This window comes from Bombina bombina, chromosome 6 (genome assembly GCF_027579735.1).
Source record: "Bombina bombina isolate aBomBom1 chromosome 6, aBomBom1.pri, whole genome shotgun sequence".
Lineage (NCBI taxonomy): Eukaryota > Metazoa > Chordata > Amphibia > Anura > Bombinatoridae > Bombina > Bombina bombina.
In genome coordinates this window covers 478,312,363-478,334,804 of record NC_069504.1, presented here as the reverse complement: position 1 = coordinate 478,334,804, position 22,442 = coordinate 478,312,363, and the positions used below count along the sequence as shown (strand labels likewise).

General features: G+C 40.5%; 1 protein-coding gene across 7 annotated transcripts in view; it reads right to left on the bottom strand.

Annotated features, from left to right (window-relative positions):
- HERC1 (HECT and RLD domain containing E3 ubiquitin protein ligase family member 1) overlaps positions 1-22,442 on the bottom strand; it is a 683,410-nt gene that overhangs the window by 317,536 nt on the left and 343,432 nt on the right. For 6 of the 7 annotated variants that reach the window (XM_053717285.1, XM_053717288.1, XM_053717289.1 and 3 more), the window contains exons 34-36: positions 13,998-14,108; positions 13,724-13,900; positions 12,282-12,521 (exon numbers count right to left, since the gene is read on the bottom strand). In XM_053717285.1, coding sequence (XP_053573260.1) covers positions 12,282-12,521; positions 13,724-13,900; positions 13,998-14,108 — 528 coding nt within the window. The remainder of the gene's footprint in view (positions 1-12,281; positions 12,522-13,723; positions 13,901-13,997; positions 14,109-22,442) is intronic. The other variant, XM_053717286.1, reaches the window with a different exon arrangement.

Here is a 22,442-nt window from a genome sequence, read left to right as displayed (position 1 = left end):
AAAGGGAATCGCACTGCAAAGCTGAAAGTTCGGAGACTCTGCGAGCAGAAAAAATAGCAATGAGAAACAAAATCTTCCAAGATAGTAACTTAATATCAACAGAATGCATCGGCTCAAACTGAGCCTGCTGCTAAACTTTAAGAACAAGAATAAGGTTCAAAGGAAGAGCAACAGGTTTAAAAACAGGCCTGATCTGACCAAGGCCTGAACAAAATACTGAAGATCTGGCAGATCTTCCAGACGTTTATGCAATTGGACAGTGCAGAAATCTGACCCTACTGACTGACAAACCTTTCTCCAGGCCCTCCTGGAAAAGCCAAAATTTGAGGAACCCTTACTGTGTTCCAAGAAAAACCCTTTGAATCACACCAATGAAGGTATTTACGCCATACCTTATGGTAAATTATGTGAGTAACCGGTTTACAAGCCTGAAGCATAGTATCTATGACTTTCTCAGAGAAGCCACGTCTAGCCAAAACTAGACGTTCAATCTCCAAGCAGTCAGCTTCAGAGAATCCAGATTTAAATGAAGGAAGGGATCCGGAAGCAGAAGGTCCTTCCTCAAAGGTAACCTCCAAGGCGGAAGAGATGACATTGTCACCAGATCCGCAAACCAGATCCTGCGAGGCCATGCAGGAGCTATTAGAATCACAGACGCTCTCTCCTGCTTGATACAAGCAATTACTTGTGGAAGAAGAGCCAACGGAGGAAACAGGTATGCAAGATTAAAGTTCCAAGGAACCGCCAGAGCGTCTATCAGAAAGGCTTGAGGATCTCTTGATCTTGAACCGTACTTTGGAAGCTTGGCGAACTACGGAACCCCCCACCTGAGAGTTATCATTGTGAAAACCTCTGAGTGGAGAGCCCACTCTCCAGGATGAAAAAAGTCTGCCTGCTCAGAAAATCCACCTCAAGTTGTCCACCCCTGGTATATGGATGGCAGAGAGATGGCAATCGTGAGACTCCGCCCACTGGAGAATGCGAGTCACCTCCTTCATTGCCAAGGAACTCTGAGTTCCTCCCTGGTGGTTGATGTAAGCCACCTTTGTGATGTTGTCAGACTGGAATCTGATAAAATTGGACCAAAGTTAGTTGAGGCCAAGCTATTAAGGCATTGAATATTGCTCTCAACTCCAATATGTTTATTGGAAGAGAAGACTCCACCGGAGTCCACAGGCCCTGTGCTTTTAAGGAGCCCCAAACTGCTCCCCAGCCCGACAGGCTGGTGTCCGTGGTCACAATCACCCAGGAAGGCCGTAGGAAGAATGTACCCAAGACAGATGTTCCTTTGAAATCCACCACAAGAGAGAGACTCTTGTTGGGGAGTCCAGATTTATCCTCTGCGAGAGATCTGAGTGGTTCCTGTTCCATTGACTGAGCATGCATAGTTGCAGAGGTCTCAGATGGAACCGAACAAAAGGAATGATGTCTATGGAGGCAACCATCAGACCAATCACCTCCATGCATTGAGCCACTGATGGACGAATATCAGACTAGAGAGAAACGCAAGAAGCATGACGTTTTGGATTTTCTGACATCCATCAGAAAAATCTTCATAATTAGGGAATCTATAATTGTTCCTAAGAAACACACCCTTGAATCTGGAACAATGGAACTCTTTCCCAGATTCACTTTCCACCCGTGGGAATGTAGAATAGACAACAATAGCTCTGTATGAGATTTTGCTAGATGAAAAGATGGAGCTTGAACTAAGATGTCATCCAGATAAGGCGCCACAGCAATGCCATGAGACCTGACCACTGCCAGAAGAGCCCCCAGAATATTTGTGAAAATTCTGGGAGCTATAGCAAGGCCAAAAGGAAGGGCAAAAAAAAAAAATGGAAATGTTTGTCCAGAAAGGCAAACCTCAGATACTGGTAATGATCCCTGTGAATGGGAACATGAAGATACACGTCCTTCAGATCTATGGCCGTCATGAACTGGAACGTATGGTCTCCATTTTGAAGGACGGAAGCCTGAGGATTTGGTTGAAATACTTTAGGCCCTGTATGTGACCGAAAGTGTCCTCCTTTTTGGGAACTACAAACAGATTTGAATAGAATCCTAGACCCTGTTCCTCTAGAGGAACTGGAACAATCACTCCCAGGGAAGATAGGTCCTTTACGCAGTTTAAGAAGGCCTTTCTCTTTATCCGGTCCGCAGATAACCTTGACAGGTGGAATCTGCTCCTGGGAGGACAAGATTTGAATTATATTCTGTAACCGTGGGACACAAAGCATCTGGGAAATTGGGTATCCAAGCCTGCCGAAAAAAAGAGAGACAGACTGCCCCCCACTTGATCCAATACAGGATCGGGAGCGGTCCCTTCATGCTGATTTAGAATCAGTGGGAGGTTTCTTGGCTTGCTTTCCTTTATTCCAAGGCTGATTGGACCTCTAAGAAGACTTGGAGTGCTCCGACTTGGAAGAGGAGGCGGAAGACTTTTGTCCCTTAAAGTTACGAAAGGAACGAAAATTAGAATTCTGGCGACCCTTAGGCCTATTCTTTTTATCCTGACGTAGGAAAGAGCACTTTCTACCTTTAATTTCGGACATTATTTCAGCCAGGCCTGGAACAAACAAGGTTTTACCCATATAAGGCAAAGATAAAAGCTTGGACTTGGATGTGACATCTGCCAACCAAGATTTTAACCACAGAGCTCTACGAGCTAAAACAGTGAAACTGGAAATCTTAGCTCCGAGCCTAAGAACATGCATGTTGGAATCACAAATAAAGTTATTGGCGATCTTTAGAGCCTTAATCCTGTCTTGTATCTCCTCTATAGTTGTCTCTTCTAAGATTAGATTAGATAAGTCATTGCACCAATAAGATGCTGCCCACGCAACTGTAGCAATACTAGCAACAGGCTGCCACTGTAATCCCTGATGAATATACATTTTCTTCAAAAAAGGCTCAAGCTTCTTATCCATGGGATCCTTGAAAGAACAACTATCTTCAATAGGAATAGTAGTTCTCTTGGCAAGAGTAGAGATAGCTCCCTCTACCTTAGGCACTGTGTGCCATGAGTCACGAATAGAGTCAGCAAAGAGGAAACATCTTTTTAAAAACAGGGGACAGGGAAAAAGTAATCCCTGCTTTATCCCATTCCTGAGTAATGATATCTGTCATACGGTCTGGAACTGGAAACACTTCCACGGATGAGGGTTCATCATATACCCTATTAAGTTTACTAGACCTCTTTGGATTCAGAGGTGTTCTAACTTAAATCTGAAATTAATCTCCTCTGAATCTGCAGAATTAGTCACTACAGTATCAGAATCTGACAATTCTCCCTCAGAAGCCACTGAGGTATCATCCTCATCAGATAACTGAGACAAACTGACTAACGCAGCTGTAGCAGAGTCAGAACCCTTATTAACATCTATATATTTAGATTTCCTCTTGCGCTTACCAGCAACTTTTGAAAAGGCTGATAAGGCTGCTGAAACAGCAGAAGTTATCTGTGCAGCGAAATCCCCAGGTAAATAAAGACCCCCAGGAGATTGTTGAGAGGAACCGCAGGGCACTGCATGTGAAGCTTGGGACGTTTGAGGGGAAAGCTGAGGCATTGCTAGGACAACATTATCCTGAGAGACAGAAGGCTCTGAGATAGAAATCTTATCTTTAAATAATAAAGTTTAATTAAGGCAAGTGGAGCAAATCTGCACAGGAGGAATAACATTAGCCTCCAAGCAAAATAAACATTTTCAAAACGCACACTTTCTTCATTAGTACCCATAACTATGAATAAACTGGTCCCCACAAGGAATTCGCAAAATAAATATTGTGCCCAAAAGAAAACGTTTTTATATCATATACTCTGAGTATAACCACAATGATACAAAAGCCAGCACCGTAATACCTCAGCTCTGCTGAGGGCTTACCACCTCCTGAACCAGTAGGTCACTCCCACTAGCTATCCTGGATCTCCCACGATAAAAGCAGGATTGTAAATATAGTCTTTGAGTCAGGAGCCGAAAATGAGCACAGCCACTTGTAAATTTGCTACGATAGCAGCATAGTAGATAGTCTTTAGACAGAGACTAAAACGTCCACACACCCGCTATCAACTCTTCTATGAACTCTGAAAAGCGGAAGTGCAGAGGAACGGTCACGTGACCGCAACTAAACGAAACTGCGCCACCAACAAATAAAAACGGCGCGCAAAAAATAGGAATATGTTTTTTAACACTAAAGACAAACTATCCCCCTTCTGATACCAATGCCCAATAAAGAGTAAAACGTTACCCTCACCTGGTTTCTAACCCAGACCAATCCCAGCACTTAACCACGTGGGCCATAGCTTTAAGTGCACTAATATCTCTCAAAGCCTAAGATTAATACCTAAAATTCTGTCAGCCTCATAACCTCAACAGCTTTTTTAATGCAGTGCCCCCTTATACATTCATATTTCTTTACAAAGAAAAAAAGGAGTCCCGATAATGAAATCCATAAGAGAATTAACCCTTAGAGTGCTGGTACCGTCTAACCTAGAAGGGACGCACTTACCTGTGGTTCCAGCAGTCCGGCATGGAATGACTTCTAAGGTGTAGCAGATACCTTCTCCTCTGCCAAGGACCTGCAGAAAAAGAAAGAACAGAGTAACCAACCCTGGCTTTCCATAAAGGGGTAGCAAAAATGTTAGAAATAAAGCAAAGACCACTTTGCCGCTTTCTAACTGCTAAGAGCCACCATTACTCTTACTAAAGAGATTGACATGGACACAACATAGCCCAAATCCTTGCTTGCAGGGAAAAGTACCCATAAAATTATTAAATATCTTCAGACACCATCTTCGCACATCCTCCCTTGACAGAGGCAAAGAGAATGACTGGGGGTTATGGGTAAGGTAAGTGATAATTAACAGCTCTGCTGGGATGCTCTTTGCTTCCTCCTGCTGACCAGGAGTGAATATCCCACTAGTAATTAGAATGATTTGCGGACTCTCCGTGCCTTAGGAAAGAAAAAACCTCTAAAATATATTTTCATTATTTATTTTGCCCCCCTTTTCTGTCATTCTATTTTGATATTTTGAGCTTTTCAGTTCCTGTTAGAAATGGAAGTGCAGAACACTTTTCTACTCCACACAGCCATTGGCTGCACACTCTAGTGACCTATTTATAACTGTCCCTAATTGGCCAGAGCAGAGAAGGTAACCTAAGTTACAACATGGCAGCTCCCATTGTTTTATACACACTAAAACTTTACACTTTTTTTTATCAATAATTAATGAAACTTTAAAAAAATACATCTACATATTATTCTCAGACTAGTCTTTTCTTTAAATGCATCATTCTATCTAGCATTTATTTAGTGTTAAATGTCCCTTTAACAGAATCTTAAAGGGACAGTAAAGTCCAAATTAAGCTTTCATGATTCAGATAGGGCATGTCATTTTAAACAACTTTCCAATTTAATTTATCATCAAATTTGGTATTCTCTGTTGAAAACTAAACCTAGGTAGGCTCATATTCTAATTTCAAAGCTCTTGAAAGCCACCTCTTATCTCAGTACATTTTGACAGTTTTCACAGCTAGAGGGCGTTAGTTCATGTGTGTTATTTGGATAACATTGTGCTCACTCCCATGGAGTTATTTATGAGTCAGCACTGATAAAATTTAAGTCTGTCAAAAGAACTGAGATAAGGGCGCAGTCTGCAGAGGCTTAAATACAAGGTAATCACAGAAGTAAAAAGTGTATTAATAAAAGAGTGTTGGTTACACAAAACAGGGGAATGGGTAATAAAGAGATAATCTATATTTTTAAATAATTTTTGGTGTTGACTGTCCCTTTAATTGTATGTTTATCAAAAGTCTATTTTGTAAATATAAAAATCTAAAACTATCCATTTTTTTTTTCTCTTAAAGAGATATTATATTCAAGTTTTCTATCAAATATATAAAAAGTCAGCAGTTTTTTTTGGATGGAAAAGAAGTTTAACTGAGTGTTGGGACTCTATTACTTACTGGGTGATAGGAACAACTTCCATAAAAAAAAGCTTGTTTATTTAGCACATGAACATTCTATTTTAAAACCCATAGCATTCTCTTTTAGAAGGAAAAAAAAACATAATTTATGCTTACCTGATAAATTCCTTTCTTCTGTTGTGTGATCAGTCCACGGGTCATCATTACTTCTGGGATATAACTCCTCCCCAACAGGAAATGCAAGAGGATTCACCCAGCAGAGCTGCATATAGCTCCTCCCCTCTACGTCACTCCCAGTCATTCGACCAAGAATCAACGAGAAAGGAGAAACCAAGGGTGAAGTGGTGACTGGAGTATAATTTAAAAAAAATATTTACCTGCCTTAAAAAACAGGGCGGGCCGTGGACTGATCACACAACAGAAGAAAGGAATTTATCAGGTAAGCATAAATTATGTTTTCTTCTGTTATGTGTGATCAGTCCACGGGTCATCATTACTTCTGGGATACCAATACCAAAGCAAAAGTACACGGATGACGGGAGGGATAGGCAGGCTCATTATACAGAAGGAACCACTGCCTGAAGAATCTTTCTCCCAAAAATAGCCTCCGAAGAAGCAAAAGTGTCAAATTTGTAAAATTTGGAAAAAGTATGAAGCGAAGACCAAGTTGCAGCCTTGCAAATCTGTTCAACAGAGGCCTCATTCTTAAAGGCCCAAGTGGAAGCCACAGCTCTAGTAGAATGAGCTGTAATTCTTTCAGGAGGCTGCTGTCCAGCAGTCTCATAGGCTAAACGAATTATGCTACGAAGCCAGAAGGAGAGAGAGGTAGCCGAAGCCTTATGACCTCTCCTCTGACCAGAGTACACGACAAACAGGGAAGACGTTTGTCGAAAATCCTTAGTTGCCTGCAAGTAGAACTTGAGGGCACGAACTACATCCAGATTGTGTAGAAGACGTTCCTTCTTTGAAGAAGGATTCGGGCACAGGGAAGGAACCACGATCTCTTGATTGATGTTCCTGTTAGTGACTACCTTAGGTAAGAACCCAGGTTTAGTACGCAGAACTACCTTATCTGAATGAAAAATCAAATAAGGAGAATCACAATGTAAAGCTGATAACTCAGAGACTCTCCGAGCCGAAGAAATAGCCATTAAAAATAACACTTTCCAAGATAACAACTTTATATCAATGGAATGAAGGGGTTCAAACGGAACTCCTTGTAGAACGTTAAGAACAAGGTTTAAACTCCATGGCGGAGCAACAGTTTTAAACACAGGCTTGATTCTAGCTAAAGCCTGACAAAAGGCCTGGACGTCTGGATTTTCTGACAGACGCCTGTGCAACAAGATGGACAGAGCTGAGATCTGTCCCTTTAATGAACTAGCCGATAAACCCTTTTCTAAACCTTCTTGTAGAAAGGACAATATCCTAGGAATCCTAACCTTACTCCAGGAGTAACCTTTGGATTCGCACCAGTATAGGTATTTACGCCATATCTTATGGTAAATCCTTCTGGTAACAGGCTTCCTAGCCTGTATCAGGGTATCAATAACCGACTCAGAAAAACCACGTTTTGATAAAATCAAGCGTTCAATTTCCAAGCAGTCAGCTTCAGAGAAGTTAGATTTTGATATTTGAATGGACCCTGTATCAGAAGGTCCTGTCTTAGAGGTAGAGACCAAGGCGGACAGGATGACATGTCCACTAGATCTGCATACCAAGTCCTGCGTGGCCATGCAGGCGCTATTAGAATCACTGATGCTCTCTCCTGTTTGATTTTGGCAATCAATCGAGGAAGCAGCGGGAAGGGTGGAAACACATAAGCCATCCCGAAGTTCCAAGGTGCTGTCAAAGCATCTATCAGAACCGCTCCCGGATCCCTGGATCTGGACCCGTAGCGAGGAAGTTTGGCGTTCTGGCGAGACGCCATGAGATCTATCTCTGGTTTGCCCCAACGTCGAAGTATTTGGGCAAAGACCTCCGGATGAAGTTCCCACTCCCCCGGATGAAAAGTCTGGCGACTCAAGAAATCCGCCTCCCAGTTCTCCACTCCCGGGATGTGGATTGCTGACAGGTGGCAAGAGTGAGACTCTGCCCAGCGAATTATCTTTGATACTTCCATCATTGCTAGGGAGCTTCTTGTCCCTCCTTGATGGTTGATGTAAGCTACAGTCGTGATGTTGTCCGACTGAAACCTGATGAACCCCCGAGTTTTTAACTGGGGCCAAGCCAGAAGGGCATTGAGAACTGCTCTCAATTCCAGAATGTTTATTGGTAGGAGACTTTCCTCCTGATTCCATTGTCCCTGAGCCTTCAGAGAATTCCAGACAGCGCCCCAACCTAGTAGGCTGGCGTCTGTTGTTACAATTGTCCAGTCCGGCCTGCTGAATGGCATCCCCCTGGACAGATGTGGCCGAGAAAGCCACCATAGAAGAGAGTTTCTGGTCTCTTGATCCAGCTTCAGAGTAGGGGACAAGTCTGAGTAATCCCCATTCCACTGACTCAGCATGCACAATTGCAGCGGTCTGAGATGTAGACGTGCAAAGGGTACTATGTCCATTGCTGCTACCATTAAGCCGATCACCTCCATGCATTGAGCTACTGACGGGAGTTGAATGGAATGAAGGACACGGCATGCATTTAGAAGCTTTGTTAATCTGTCTTCTGACAGATAAATCTTCATTTCTACAGAATCTATAAGAGTCCCCAAGAATGGAACTCTTGTGAGAGGAAAGAGAGAACTCTTCTTTTCGTTCACTTTCCATCCATGCGACCTTAGAAATGCCAGAACTAACTCTGTATGAGACTTGGCAGTTTGAAAGCTTGAAGCTTGTATCAGAATGTCGTCTAGGTACGGAGCTACCGAAATTCCTCGCGGTCTTAGTACCGCCAGAAGGGCACCCAGAACCTTTGTGAAGATTCTTGGAGCCGTAGCCAATCCGAATGGAAGAGCTACAAACTGGTAATGCCTGTCTAAGAAGGCAAACCTTAGATACCGGTAATGATCTTTGTGAATCGGTATGTGAAGGTAAGCATCCTTTAAATCCACTGTGGTCATGTACTGACCCTTTTGGATCATGGGTAAGATTGTCCGAATAGTTTCCATTTTGAACGATGGAACTCTTAGGAATTTGTTTAGGATCTTTAAATCCAAGATTGGCCTGAAAGTTCCCTCTTTTTTGGGAACCACAAACAGGTTTGAGTAAAACCCTTGTCCTTGTTCCGACCGCGGAACCGGATGGATCACTCCCATTAATAACAGATCTTGTACACAGCGTAGAAACGCTTCTTTCTTTATCTGGTTTGTTGACAACCTTGACAGATGAAATCTCCCTCTTGGGGGAGAGAATTTGAAGTCTAGAAGGTATCCCTGAGATATGATCTCTAGCGCCCAGGGATCCTGAACATCTCTTGCCCAAGCCTGGGCGAAGAGAGAGAGTCTGCCCCCCACTAGATCCGGTCCCGGATCGGGGGCCCTCGATTCATGCTGTCTTAGGGGCAGCAGCAGGTTTCCTGGCCTGCTTGCCCTTGTTCCAGGACTGGTTAGGTTTCCAGCCTTGTCTGTAACGAGCAACGGCTCCTTCCTGTTTTGGTGCAGTGGAAGTTGGTGCTGCTCCTGCTTTGAAATTCCGAAAGGGACGAAAATTAGACTGTCTAGCCTTAGCTTTGGCTTTGTCTTGAGGCAGGGCGTGGCCCTTACCACCTGTAATGTCAGCGATAATTTCTTTCAAACCGGGCCCAAATAAAGTTTGCCCTTTGAAAGGTATATTAAGTAATTTGGACTTAGAAGTTACATCAGCTGACCAGGATTTTAGCCACAGCGCCCTACGTGCCTGAATGGCAAATCCTGAGTTCTTAGCCGTAAGTTTGGTTAAATGTACTACGGCCTCCGAAATGAATGAATTAGCTAGTTTAAGGACTCTAAGCCTGTCCGTAATGTCGTCCAGCGTAGCTGAACTAAGGTTCTCTTCCAGAGACTCCATCCAAAATGCTGCCGCAGCCGTAATCGGCGCGATGCATGCAAGGGGTTGCAATATAAAACCTTGTTGAACAAACATTTTCTTAAGGTAACCCTCTAATTTTTTATCCATTGGATCTGAAAAAGCACAGCTATCCTCCACCGGGATAGTGGTACGCTTAGCTAAAGTAGAAACTGCTCCCTCCACCTTAGGGACCGTTTGCCATAAGTCCCGTGTGGTGGCGTCTATTGGAAACATCTTTCTAAATATTGGAGGGGGTGAGAACGGCACACCGGGTCTATCCCACTCCTTAGTAACAATTTCAGTTAGTCTCTTAGGTATAGGAAAAACGTCAGTACTCGCCGGGTACCGCAAAGTATTTATCCAACCTACACAATTTCTCTGGTATTGCAACAGTGTTACAATCATTAAGAGCCGCTAAAACCTCCCCTAGTAATACACGGAGGTTCTCCAATTTAAATTTAAAATTTGAAATATCTGAATCCAATCTGTTTGGATCAGAACCGTCACCCACAGAATGAAGCTCTCCGTCCTCATGCTCTGCAAGCTGTGACGCAGTATCAGACATGGCTCTAGTATTATCAGCGCACTCTGTTCTCACCCCAGAGTGATCACGCTTGCCCCTTAGTTCTGGTAATTTAGCCAAAACTTCAGTCATAACAGTAGCCATATCTTGTAATGTTATCTGTAATGGCCGCCCAGATGTACTAGGCGTCACAATATCACGCACCTCCCGGGCGGGAGATGCAGGTACTGACACGTGAGGCGAGTTAGTCGGCATAACTCTCCCCTCGCTGTTTGGTGAAATTTGTTCAATTTGTACAGATTGGCTTTTATTTAAAGTAGCATCAATACAGTTAGTACATAAATTTCTATTGGGCTCCACCTTGGCATTGGAACAAATGACACAGGTATCTTCCTCTGAATCAGACATGTTTAACACACTAGCAAATAAACTTGCAACTTGGTTACAATCTTATTTAACAAAAACGTACTGTGCCTCAAAGAAGCACTAAACGATTAAATGACAGTTGAAATAATGAACTGAAAAACTGTTATAGCATCAATCCTTGAAAACAACACAACTTTTAGCAAAGGTTTGTTCCCATTAGTAAAGTAACAATAATTAAATTTGAAACGTAAAAATTACAGAGCAACGTTTTTAATCACAGTCAATATATAAGTCTCACAGCTCTGCTGAGAGAATCTACCGCCCTTCAAAGAAGTTTGAAGACCCCTGAGTTCTGTTAGAGATGAACCGGATCATGCAGGAAATACAAGAGTAACTGACTGGAAATTTTTGATGCGTAGCAAAGAGCGCCAAAAACGGCCCCTCCCCCTCACACACAGCAGTGAGAGAGAAATGAAACTGTCACAATTAAAACAAGCAACTGCCAAGTGGAAAAATAATGCCCAAACATTTATTCACTCAGTACCTCAGAAAATGCAAACGATTCTACATTCCAGCAAAAACGTTTAACATAATAAATACCTATTAAAAGGTTTAATGTACTTTTTACAGAGTAATTCCAGTGAAGTACCATCCCCAGAATACTGAAGTGTAGAGTATACATACATGTCATTATAACGGTATGGCAGGATTTTCTCATCAATTCCATTCAGAAAATAAAAACTGCTACATACCTCAATGCAGATTCATCTGCCCGCTGTCCCCTGATCTGAAGCTTTTACCTCCCTCAGATGGCCGAGAAACAGCAATATGATCTTAACTACTCCGGTTAAAATCATAGTAAAAACTCTGGTAGATTCTTCTTCAAACTCTGCCAGAGAGGCAATAACACGCTCCGGTGCTATTGTAAAATAACAAACTTTTGATTGAAGTTATAAAAACTAAGTATAATCACCATAGTCCTCTCACACATCCTATCTAGTCGTTGGGTGCAAGAGAATGACTGGGAGTGACGTAGAGGGGAGGAGCTATATGCAGCTCTGCTGGGTGAATCCTCTTGCATTTCCTGTTGGGGAGGAGTTATATCCCAGAAGTAATGATGACCCGTGGACTGATCACACATAACAGAAGAAAAAGATCTTTTATAACACCCTATAACTAGACATGTTTAAAGGGATGTGCTATTCAAATCAAAGTGTTATGATATGTAATAGATTATAGCATTTACATTTTATCAAGGTGTGTATACTTTTAATAGCTGTGGTAAAAAGAAAACATATATTCAAAGTGTCAAAAACCAAGCAGCAACCATAAGAGATCCATAAGAGATCCAAGCAAAGGTCATATAATGTGAGAAATACAAAGCCACATAGCAGTGGTAAAATAAGACAATTGAGCAGGGTGAAACAAAAATACTTGTGCAATAGGTCAAGACAGTCTATTCAGAATAAAGGAAAGTTTTACCTCGCCATTCTTTCCAAATGACACAGTCCGTGCCTCCATGTCCAGAATGCAGGTGATAAAGTCTCCTTGAGTGAAACTGGGCAATGTGAGTGTTTGCTCTCCATTATGGTACAGGTTACCACTGTATGCACGGAACAGCCACATGTCTGAAGTTGTGCGGTGGTTGAAGTCATGGACAGGCCAGCGGGAAACACCTACACAGGTGCCTTCATTACCGCGGTTTTCTTTCACAATATAGAACTATGGATTGAACAGTCATTAAGGATTCTATTATAGTTTTGTTTTTCAACAGACAAAACAGAAATATGTTTGCTGTCATGTGTTATTTATCATTAGAAAATTGGATGCAAAAGCATATACTATTTCCATGTTTAAAAGGAATAAAAATTAAAAAAGGTATATAATGCATTTAAAAGAGCAGCAATTAAACACATCATTCCTAGGTACAGTTTGCTCACTGGCTGATAATGACAATTTTCATAGCTGTGTTGGCAGACATGGTGTACACCTCACAAACATAAAAACAAAAAGTAGGAATAGACAGCAGAAGAAGGGTCCCCTACCAATACCTCCTGCATCCTTCATATTTAGCTCTATGGTCAATATTTTACTCTCTCAAATTGTGGTCCAAAGTTTGGTGCACAAACACCACCAGAAGTAAACTTTTAACGTGTGCGGGTTAGCACTTGTATTACAAGTTTAAAGTAAGATGTTTACACGCGAACTTGAGGACTTCGGACATTGTGACCGCACTAACTTCTTATCCCCATAGACTTCAAAGGAGAAATTAAATGTAAAAAAACAAAACAAAGAACTAAACACCTAACACTAACCTGACCAAATTCAACAAAGTGCGCTATACCAAAATTTTTCATATTTTGTGTAACCCTTTCCATTCAAATACCTTGTCATATACCATTTAACCCTCATAAGTTTTTATTTTTAATATTTATGTGAATCATTTTTATTACATAGTCGACATATAACTGCGACATTTTATTTTAATGTATTTATGTTGTTTGGTGCAACTTTTTAATTAGCCTTAACCCTTACGCAAGATCTTTAGTCGCGCTAACCCTACGAGTGCAAATTTAGTTTGTGGTCTTGTTTACTTTCAACTTGTAATACGAGCACAAGTTAGCGCAGGTGCCATATTTCAATATTGCGCATGTGCTAACATTAGCGCGCCATTTGTAATCTAACCCTGTATGTTCTAAATCCACTAAATTGTAAATTCTATAAACACTTTCTTAATAAAGTAAATAAAAAAACTGAGCCCCAATTCCAAGCTCCCTCTTGGCTGTACCTACACTTATTATGGGAGGGTGACATGGAAATTAAGTCATCATACTAGTTTAATCATCAAAACCTGACTTTATATAGAAGATTTAACTCCTGACATTACAAGTCCACAATCACATAACTTCATACAACTTCTATACCTTCCACTGGTAACACCCGGAGGTCACCCCAGTAGATGCCAGTCCATAACCTTTGCCGCCACTTCCATGGGTCAGAATCTGACCATTCTCCACCAAACAGCACTGCGCTTTCTCTGGATCAAATGAAACCTCTTGTATGGGAAGGTCTTCTTCCTCCTCTTCTAGATCACCCTGCTTCTGGAAGCCACAAAAACATGTAATAAATCCTTTAAACATGCTGTATTACTGGATGATATATTTGCAGCACTTAAACTTTCAATACACATCCGGTTACCTGCAGTTTGGTTTCCTGCTCCTTTTCCTTGACTTTGACTGCTTGTTTGGCCTGAGCTATGGGAGCTTCCCACATACAGTCTGAGAGAAGAGAAAAGAGCCTCTCCACTACCTGCAAGATCAAGAACAACAAAATGATAAGTAATATGTGTTTTAAATGTAGACTAGAAACATAACAGATTTATTTTTATTTCTATTGATAACAAAACAGAGAGTATGACCAGGCACGGATCAGACCTTATAAGAAAAACCATGCAATTCTCATACATAATATAAACTTAAGTATAAACATGAAGACACAAGTATTGCAAATGTAAGCGCCATGTCTAAACCTTAGTGGTGCTATACATATGAAGGAAAGTTTGCATTGCATAACAGAGCGATTTCTGTGGTATGGGAGTAGCTGCTAACATGGGCTATAATACTATGTCTAGAGTTTTGATCGCACAGTGTATGATATATAAGATTAACAATAAAATAAACTAGCCTATGGCAAACATAGGTGACTGGAGCATATAGCAATGAAACCTTGGCTTTTAATCTTTGACTTATGGTTCCCATATTATACAGAGGGTCACTTTTGGACCTACCTGGGTTGAGATTATAAAAGTGAGGGGAATTAGGAAACTGTTCCGGCCACTCTTGGACTTTAGGGTATTGAAGATTGTTTTAATGAGATTAAAGCATTACGTAATGGCCAAAGGGCAAATGGCAAAATAGTTCCACTTATAGAGTTAGAGAGTATACATCAAACTTAAGTTTTAGGTAATAAATTAGATCTACATAACAATTAGTTATTAATATCCCATGTTATAACATTATCCAGTTGTACAGATGGATGACTCCAAGATGCATACCAAAGGGGTGTCTAACATATATAACAATAGGATGAAATGAAATAGCAGATGTGAGTGTTGCCCTCAGACATTAAAACCAACTATAGCTTATAATATTGTGATGGGCTTGTGTATCTCTAATAATGCAGATCAGCTGATACTATATGACAATGAACATTGAATAGTTAGTGAGATAATAACTTAGTACATCCAAGCTGGGAATTTAAAGTAGCCTTGAACTGGTTATATATACCTCGTAAAATTAAGTGCGAGACTTGTACAGTGTTAATTTCGTGAAAAAGAGGTCTCAAATGGCTATGTGGTCATAGAGAGGGTTCACCCTTATAAAGCTATAATGTTACGGAGACAAATTTCAGGTACAGTAGAGTATAGAGATATTGTACTGGGGGAGTGGGTATGGGCTTGGTTGATTTGAATGAGGGTTAGAGTGAACTCATGTGGTAAAGGAACAGCTTCATAAATAATTCTAAGAGAAGTGGAAAGAGGCCAATACATTAGATATGGAGTACGATCTTTTGGAATTTTATAGCAGTTAGTAGTTAAAGTAGACTATAAATTAAAGAAAGGCACTCGTAGCCAAGACCGTGCCGCACTGGCCGCATGCATCCCGCCCTAGTCACCAAAATGGTGAGGGAGAGTCCTTATAGTGTGTAATACGCCATCTTGATTATGTGAGGGAGGATCTGACTATAACAGAGACTTACCAATAGTAAACCCTCATGCAACTAAGCAAAATTTGATATAATAGAATACATATGAAAAACTTAAAAACATAACATTGCACGTATAAACTTCTAGTCCTTGAGATTCCACGCCTCCATTCACTCTATATCACAATAATAATTGCTGCTATATTAGCTGATACCCCTCTTAATGTTGCTTAAAGGAAATTTCAGTGAGTCCTGAGTAATCTGTATTAGCCACAGCAGTGCCCGGTGACTTATGAGAGTAGGTGGCTGAGAGCAGTGAGATCAGGTCTGCGAATTACCCTCCCTTGTGATAGGTGTCATTTTGCGGAGACGTTTCATAGGGGATCTGCAGCACTGTCCCGCAGGGAAAGGATCTGTCTCCCATTCGTTTCTCAAGTCCCACCAGCATGGCCTTAATAGTAGCGGCAGTCAGATGTGCATCCATGGTGGGGAGATAGGGAATATTAGTATGTTATCGATAACGGCGATGTATTGAAAAGCAATGTATTTAGGATGTGACCATCCGCCCTCGGTTATAAGGTGGAGGGGTGCTTAGAGCTTATGTTAGGCCTCCGCCGGTTATCTTAGTAGTCCGGTACCAAGCCCTGCAGTCATAAATACCTCCAATCCTTGTATTGGATTGTTCAGCAGAGTATGTAGGGATCTATTCTGTAAGTTTTATCCCTGGATGGGGTAGTAAATCACTTCTAATCAACAGATTAGCTATTTTATGGCAGGAGCTCCATGTTTTAGCGTCTGATCATGCAGGCTGTCCGGACACGCCCCCCGAAATTGTATTTTTATATTTCTCAATTATGAAGGTTTATGTTTAAAAAGTCTTCACCTATGACACATAAGCTCAGTAATTTCTGCCCATAGCCAGTTAGCTGTCAGACTTAAAGAATAAATGCTTTCAAAAATAGAAATGTTTCTAAATTATTTTTATCAATTAACAAAATACAAAGTAAGTGAACAGAAGAAAAATCAAACACAAATCAATACCAAAGATGGTTAAGTGAGCTCTACTACACAAGTTTTTATACCTTCTTATCACATATACACTAATTACTACAAAGTTGAAGAATATTCTTACAGTCTACAGTGAAACTAAGTTGATTGTGTAAATTAGGCGTGTGTAACAAAACATACATTTTGTGACATACGACATTAAAGCAGTGAAGATGTAGTCATAGCTTAAAGGGACACTGAACCCAATTTTTTTCTTTTGTGATTCAGATAGCGCATGCAATTTTAAGAAACTTTCAGCTAGATTATGAGTTGTGCGTTAGGCTTAAAAAGCAGCGTTGGCCGGTCCCAGCGCTGCTTTTTAACGCCCGCTGGTATTACGAGTCTTGCAGGTACAGGTGTACCGCTCACTTTTTTGGCCAGACTTGGAAATACCGCAAATCCACTTACGTAAAATGCGTATCCTCTTTTTTCAATGGGACTTGCATATCGCCGGTACTACGAGTCTGCCAAAAAGTAAGCGGTAGACCCTCTCCTGTCAAGACTGGTACCGCATTTTAAAGTCAGTAGTTAAGAGTTTTACACTACAACGCCGTAGCATAAAACTCATAACTAAAGTGCTAAAAAGTACACTAACACCCATAAACTACCTATTAACCCCTAAACTGAGGCCCTCCCACATCGCAAACACTAAAATAAAAATTTTAACCCCTAATCTGCCGAACTGGACATCGCCGCCACTATAATAAATATATTAACCCCAAAACCGCCGCACTCTCGCCTCACAAACAATAGTTAAATATTATTAACCCCTAATCTACCGTCACTAACATCGCCAACACCTACCTACTTTTATTAACCCCTAATCTGCCGCCCCCAACGTCGCCGCCACTATACTAAAGTTATTAACCCCTAAATCTAAGTCTAACCCCCCCTAACTTAAATATAATTTAAATAAATCTAAATAAAATTACTAAAATTAACTAAATAATTCCTATTTAAAACTAAATACTTACATGTAAAATAAACCCTAAGCTAGCTACAATATAACTAATAGTTACATTGTATCTAGCTTAGGGTTTATTTTTATTTTACAGGCAAGTTTGTATTTATTTTAACTAGGTAGAATAGTTATTAACTATTTAATAACTACCTAGCTAAAATAAAGACAAATGTACCTGTAAAATAAACCCTAACCTAAGTTACACTAACACCTAACACTACACTATAATTAAATTAATTCCCTAAACTAAATACAATTAAATACAATAAAATAACATTAGCTAAAGTACAAAAAAACCCCACTAAATTACAGAAAAAATAAACAAATTACAAGATTTTTAAACTAATTACACCTAATCTAATCCCCCTAACAAAATAAAAAAAGCCCCCCCAAAATAAAAAAGCCCTACCCTACACTAAATTACAAATAGCCCTTAAAAGGGCCTTTTGCGGGGCATTGCCCCAAAGTAATCATCTCTTTTACCTGTAAAAAAAATTACAACTCCCCCCCCAACATTAAAACCCACCACCCACCTAACCAACCCTACTCTAAAACCCACCCAATACCCCCTTAAAAAAACCTAACACTAACCCCTTGAAGATCACCTTACTGGGAGAAGTCTTCATCCAACCGGGCCGAAGTCCTCAACAAATCCGGCAGAAGTGGTCCTCAGGACGGGCAGAAGTGGTCCTCCAGACGGCATCTTCTATCTTCATCCATCCGGTGGGGAGCTGGTCCATCTTCAAGACATCCGACGCAGAGCATCCTCTTCTTTCCACGGCGACTGAAGAATGAAGGTTCTTTTAAGTGACGTCATCCAAGATGGCGTCCCTTAGATTCCGATTGGCTGATAGAATTCTATCAGCCAATCGGAATTAAGGTAGGAAAAATCCTATTGTCTGATGCAATCAGCCAATAGGATTGAACTTCAATCCTATTGGCTGATCCAATCAGCCAATAGGATTGAGCTGGCATTCTATTGGCTGTTCCAATCAGCCAATAGAATGCCAGCTCAATCCTATTGGCTGATTGCATCAGCCAATATGATTTTTTCTACCTTAATTCCGATTGGCTGATAGCCAATAGGATTGAGCCGATTGGAACAGCCAAAAGAATGGAAGCTCAATCCTATTGGCTGATTGCATCATCCAATAGGATTTTTTTCACCTTTAATTCCGATTGGCTGATAGAATTCTATCAGCCAATCGGAATTGAAGGGACGCCATCTTGGATGACATCACTTAAAGGTACCTTCAATTCTTCAGTCGCCGTGGAAAGAAGAGGATGCTCCGCGTCGGATGTCTTGAAGATGGACCCGCACTGCGCCAGATGGATGAAGATAGAAGATGCCGTCTGGATGAAGACTTCTGCCCGTCTGGAGGACCACTTCTACCGGATTCGTTGAGGACTTCGGCCCGGTTGGATGAAGACTTCTCCCGGTAAGGTGATCTTCAAGGGGTTAGTGTTAGTTTTTTTTTTTAAGGGGGAATTGGGTGGGTTTTAGAGTAGGGTTGGTTGTGAGGGTGGTGGATTTTAATGTTAGGGGGGATATGTATTTTTTTTTTACAGGTAAAAGAGCCGATTACTTTGGGGCAATGCCCCGCAAAAGGCCCTTTTAAGGGCTATTTGTAATTTAGTGTAGGGTAGGGCTTTTTTTTATTTGGGGGGGGGGCTTTTTTATTTTGTTCGGGGATTAGATTAGGTGTAATTAGTTTTAAAATCTTGTAATTTGTTTATTTTCTGTAATTTAGTGGGGGGGGGGGGTTGTACTTTAGCTAATTTTATTTAATTGTATTTAATTTAGTGAATTAATTTAATTATAGAGTAGTGTTAGGTGTTATTGTAACTTAGGTTAGGTTTTATTTTACAGGTACTTTTGTATTTATTTTAGCTAGGTAGTTTATTAAATAGTTAATAACTATTTAATAACTATTCTATCTAGTTAAAATAAATACAAACTTGCCTGTAAAATAAAAATAAACCCTAAACTAGATACAATGTAATTATTAGTTATATTGTAGCTAGTTTAGGGTTTATTTTATAGGTAAGTATTTAGTTTTAAATAGGAATAATTTAGTTAATGATAGTAATTTTATTTAGATTTATTGAAATTATATTTAAGTTAGGGGGTGTTAGGTTTAGGGGTTAATAAATTTAGAATAGTGGCAGCGACGTTGGGGGCGGCAGATTAGGGGTTAATAAATGTAGGTAGGTCGTGGCAATGTTAGGGATGGCAGATTAGGGGTTAATAATCTTTAACTAATGTTTGCGAGATGTGGGAGTGCGGCGGTTTAGGGGTTCATATGTTTACAGTGGCAGCCACGTTAGGGGCAGCAGATTAGGGGTTAAGAAGTGTAGGTAGGTTGCGGCGACATTGAGGAAGGCAGATTAGGGGTTAATAAATATAATGTATGTGTCGGCGATGTTGGGGGCATCAGATTAGGGGTTCATAAGTATAATGTAGGTAGCTGCGGTGTCCAAAGTGGCAGATTAGGGGTTAATAATATAATGTAGGTTGCAGCGATGTCGGGGGTGGCAGATTAGGGGTGTTTAGACTCAGGGTTCATGTTAGGGTGTTAGGTGTTAGACATAAATTTTATTTCCCAATAGGAATCAATGGGGCTGCGTTAAGGAGCTTTACGCAGCTTTTTTGCAGGTGTTAGACTTTTTTTCAGCCGGGTCTCCCCGTTGATCCCTATGGGAAATTGTGCACGAGCACGTTACGCCAGCTCACCGCTAACGTAAGCAGCACTGGTATTGGAGTTGCGGTAATGCGCTAAGTTTTGCTCAACACTCACCGCTTGTCTCGGTTGTAAAAACTCGTAATACCAGCGCTGTCTGCAAGTGAGCGGTGAGCATAAACTGCTCGTTAGCACCGCACAGTCTCTAACGCAAAACTCGTAATTTAGGTGTTTGTAATTTACTCCTATTATCCATTTTTCTTCGTTCTCTTGCTATTTTTATTTGAAAAAGAAGATATCTTAGCTTTTTTTTGTTTCAGAACTATGGATAGCACTTTTTTATTGGTGGATGAATTTATCCACAAATCAGCAAGAACAACCCAGGTTGTTCACCAAAAATGGGCCGGCATCTAAACTTACATTCTTGCATTTCAAGTAAAGATACCAAGAGAATGAAGAAAATTTGATAATAGGAATAAATTAGAAAGTTGCTTAAAATCGCATGCTCTATCTGAATCACGAAAGAAAAATTTTGGGTTCAGTGTCCCTTTAACACAAGCTGGTAATAGAACACATTCCAAAAGGAGGAGGGGATTGTGTGTAAGTGAAGCTTTGATTATAGAAATTACTAAAATAAAATAACTTTAACTAAACACATCCATATTGTGTATAGATCAGCCATATTGTCTATATTCTATATCAGTATCTTGAATTGTATGCACCATTTTATTGGCAACTGGCACAGTTTGTGGAAGATGGGAGTAACATGGCAGAATTTGGATAGTACAAAATGCCTCAGCAAGGCTGTTAATTGGACAAATTGAAGGCAATGCAGTAGTGTTTCTGGGAGGCCATAATAAAGTGCATTGCAGTAGCCCAAATGTGATGTCACCAAAGCATGCACAATTGTGAGAGGATCCTCTGCAGGAATTAGGTGGTTGATTCTGGCTATATTCTTTAAATGAAAGAAAGTTTACTGTCAAGTATAACACCAATATTTCTTACTAGTTCTGAGGTCTGTAATTTTGATCCTCCAGATTCTAGACCAATTAGTTGACCATGTTGCCGCTTAATATTCACCATACGACCTTTGCTCATCACAAGTACTTGTGTTTTGTCAGGGTTTAGTTTCAACCAATTGGCATTCATCCTTTCCAGATCAGCAAAGCATGTATTGACTGTTTCTATTGGAACATTTGAGTTTGTCTTGAAGGAGATGTATATTTTTGTGTTGTCAGAATAACAATGGTAGGTTAGGCCATGTTGCCTTTATGATATGTCCCATTTGCAGCATATTAAATAACATGGGAAATAAGAAGGAACCATATGGGACTCTACACGCCAAGTAGACAGGCCCAGAGGAGCATACTCTGGATGACATTTTCTGGGTTTTGTCAGATAGAAATGATTTGTACTATCTTAGGTTGAGACAGTGTTTAGGCACGTTGGATTGCACAACTGTGTGAAGGAGCTGAGCTGAACTGACCTTCTGGATTATTACTTTTTGATACTCATTTGTGTCTTCTTCCAGTTTAAGTTAATGCTCCACTTTCTGGGATTTCCTCTATCTCTGTTCAGGAGAAAAACCTCTCTTATGGTGTTGTCAAACCAGGGAACCTTATGGTGAGTGGTAAAGGATTGAGTGTGTATAGGAGCAATAGAGTCCAGGGTATTCTTCATATTTAAGTTATAGTGTTCTACCAGAGACATGGCCTCAGCTTTTTAACACATCGATAAGATCAAGCTTTGACATAAAGGTCTGAGGGGTTACGCCCTTGAGCAGTCATTAACTAGTCATCTCTACAGGGATTGGGGCATTTCAGTGACTTGTTATAAGGTAGTTAATGAAATGATGGTCAGTCTACATAAACTTCAGTTGAGAATACAAGGTCTGGTGGGTGACTACCCTTATGAGTAGCAGAGGGGACGGATTGAGTAAAACTCAGTGCATACATAAAAGTAGATCTTGCCCAAAATGTGAAAACCTAACATCCACCCATGAATTGAAACCCACAATATAAGACATTTGTTATGTTCTAAAACCAATGCAGACATCAGCATTATGAATTCTTGAAAAAAACATAATTTATGTAAGAACTTACCTGATAAATTCATTTCTTTCATATTAGCAAGAGTCCATGAGCTAGTGACGTATGGGATATACATTCCTACCAGGAGGGGCAAAGTTTCCCAAACCTCAAAATGCCTATAAATACACCACTCACCACACCCACAAATCAGTTTAACGCA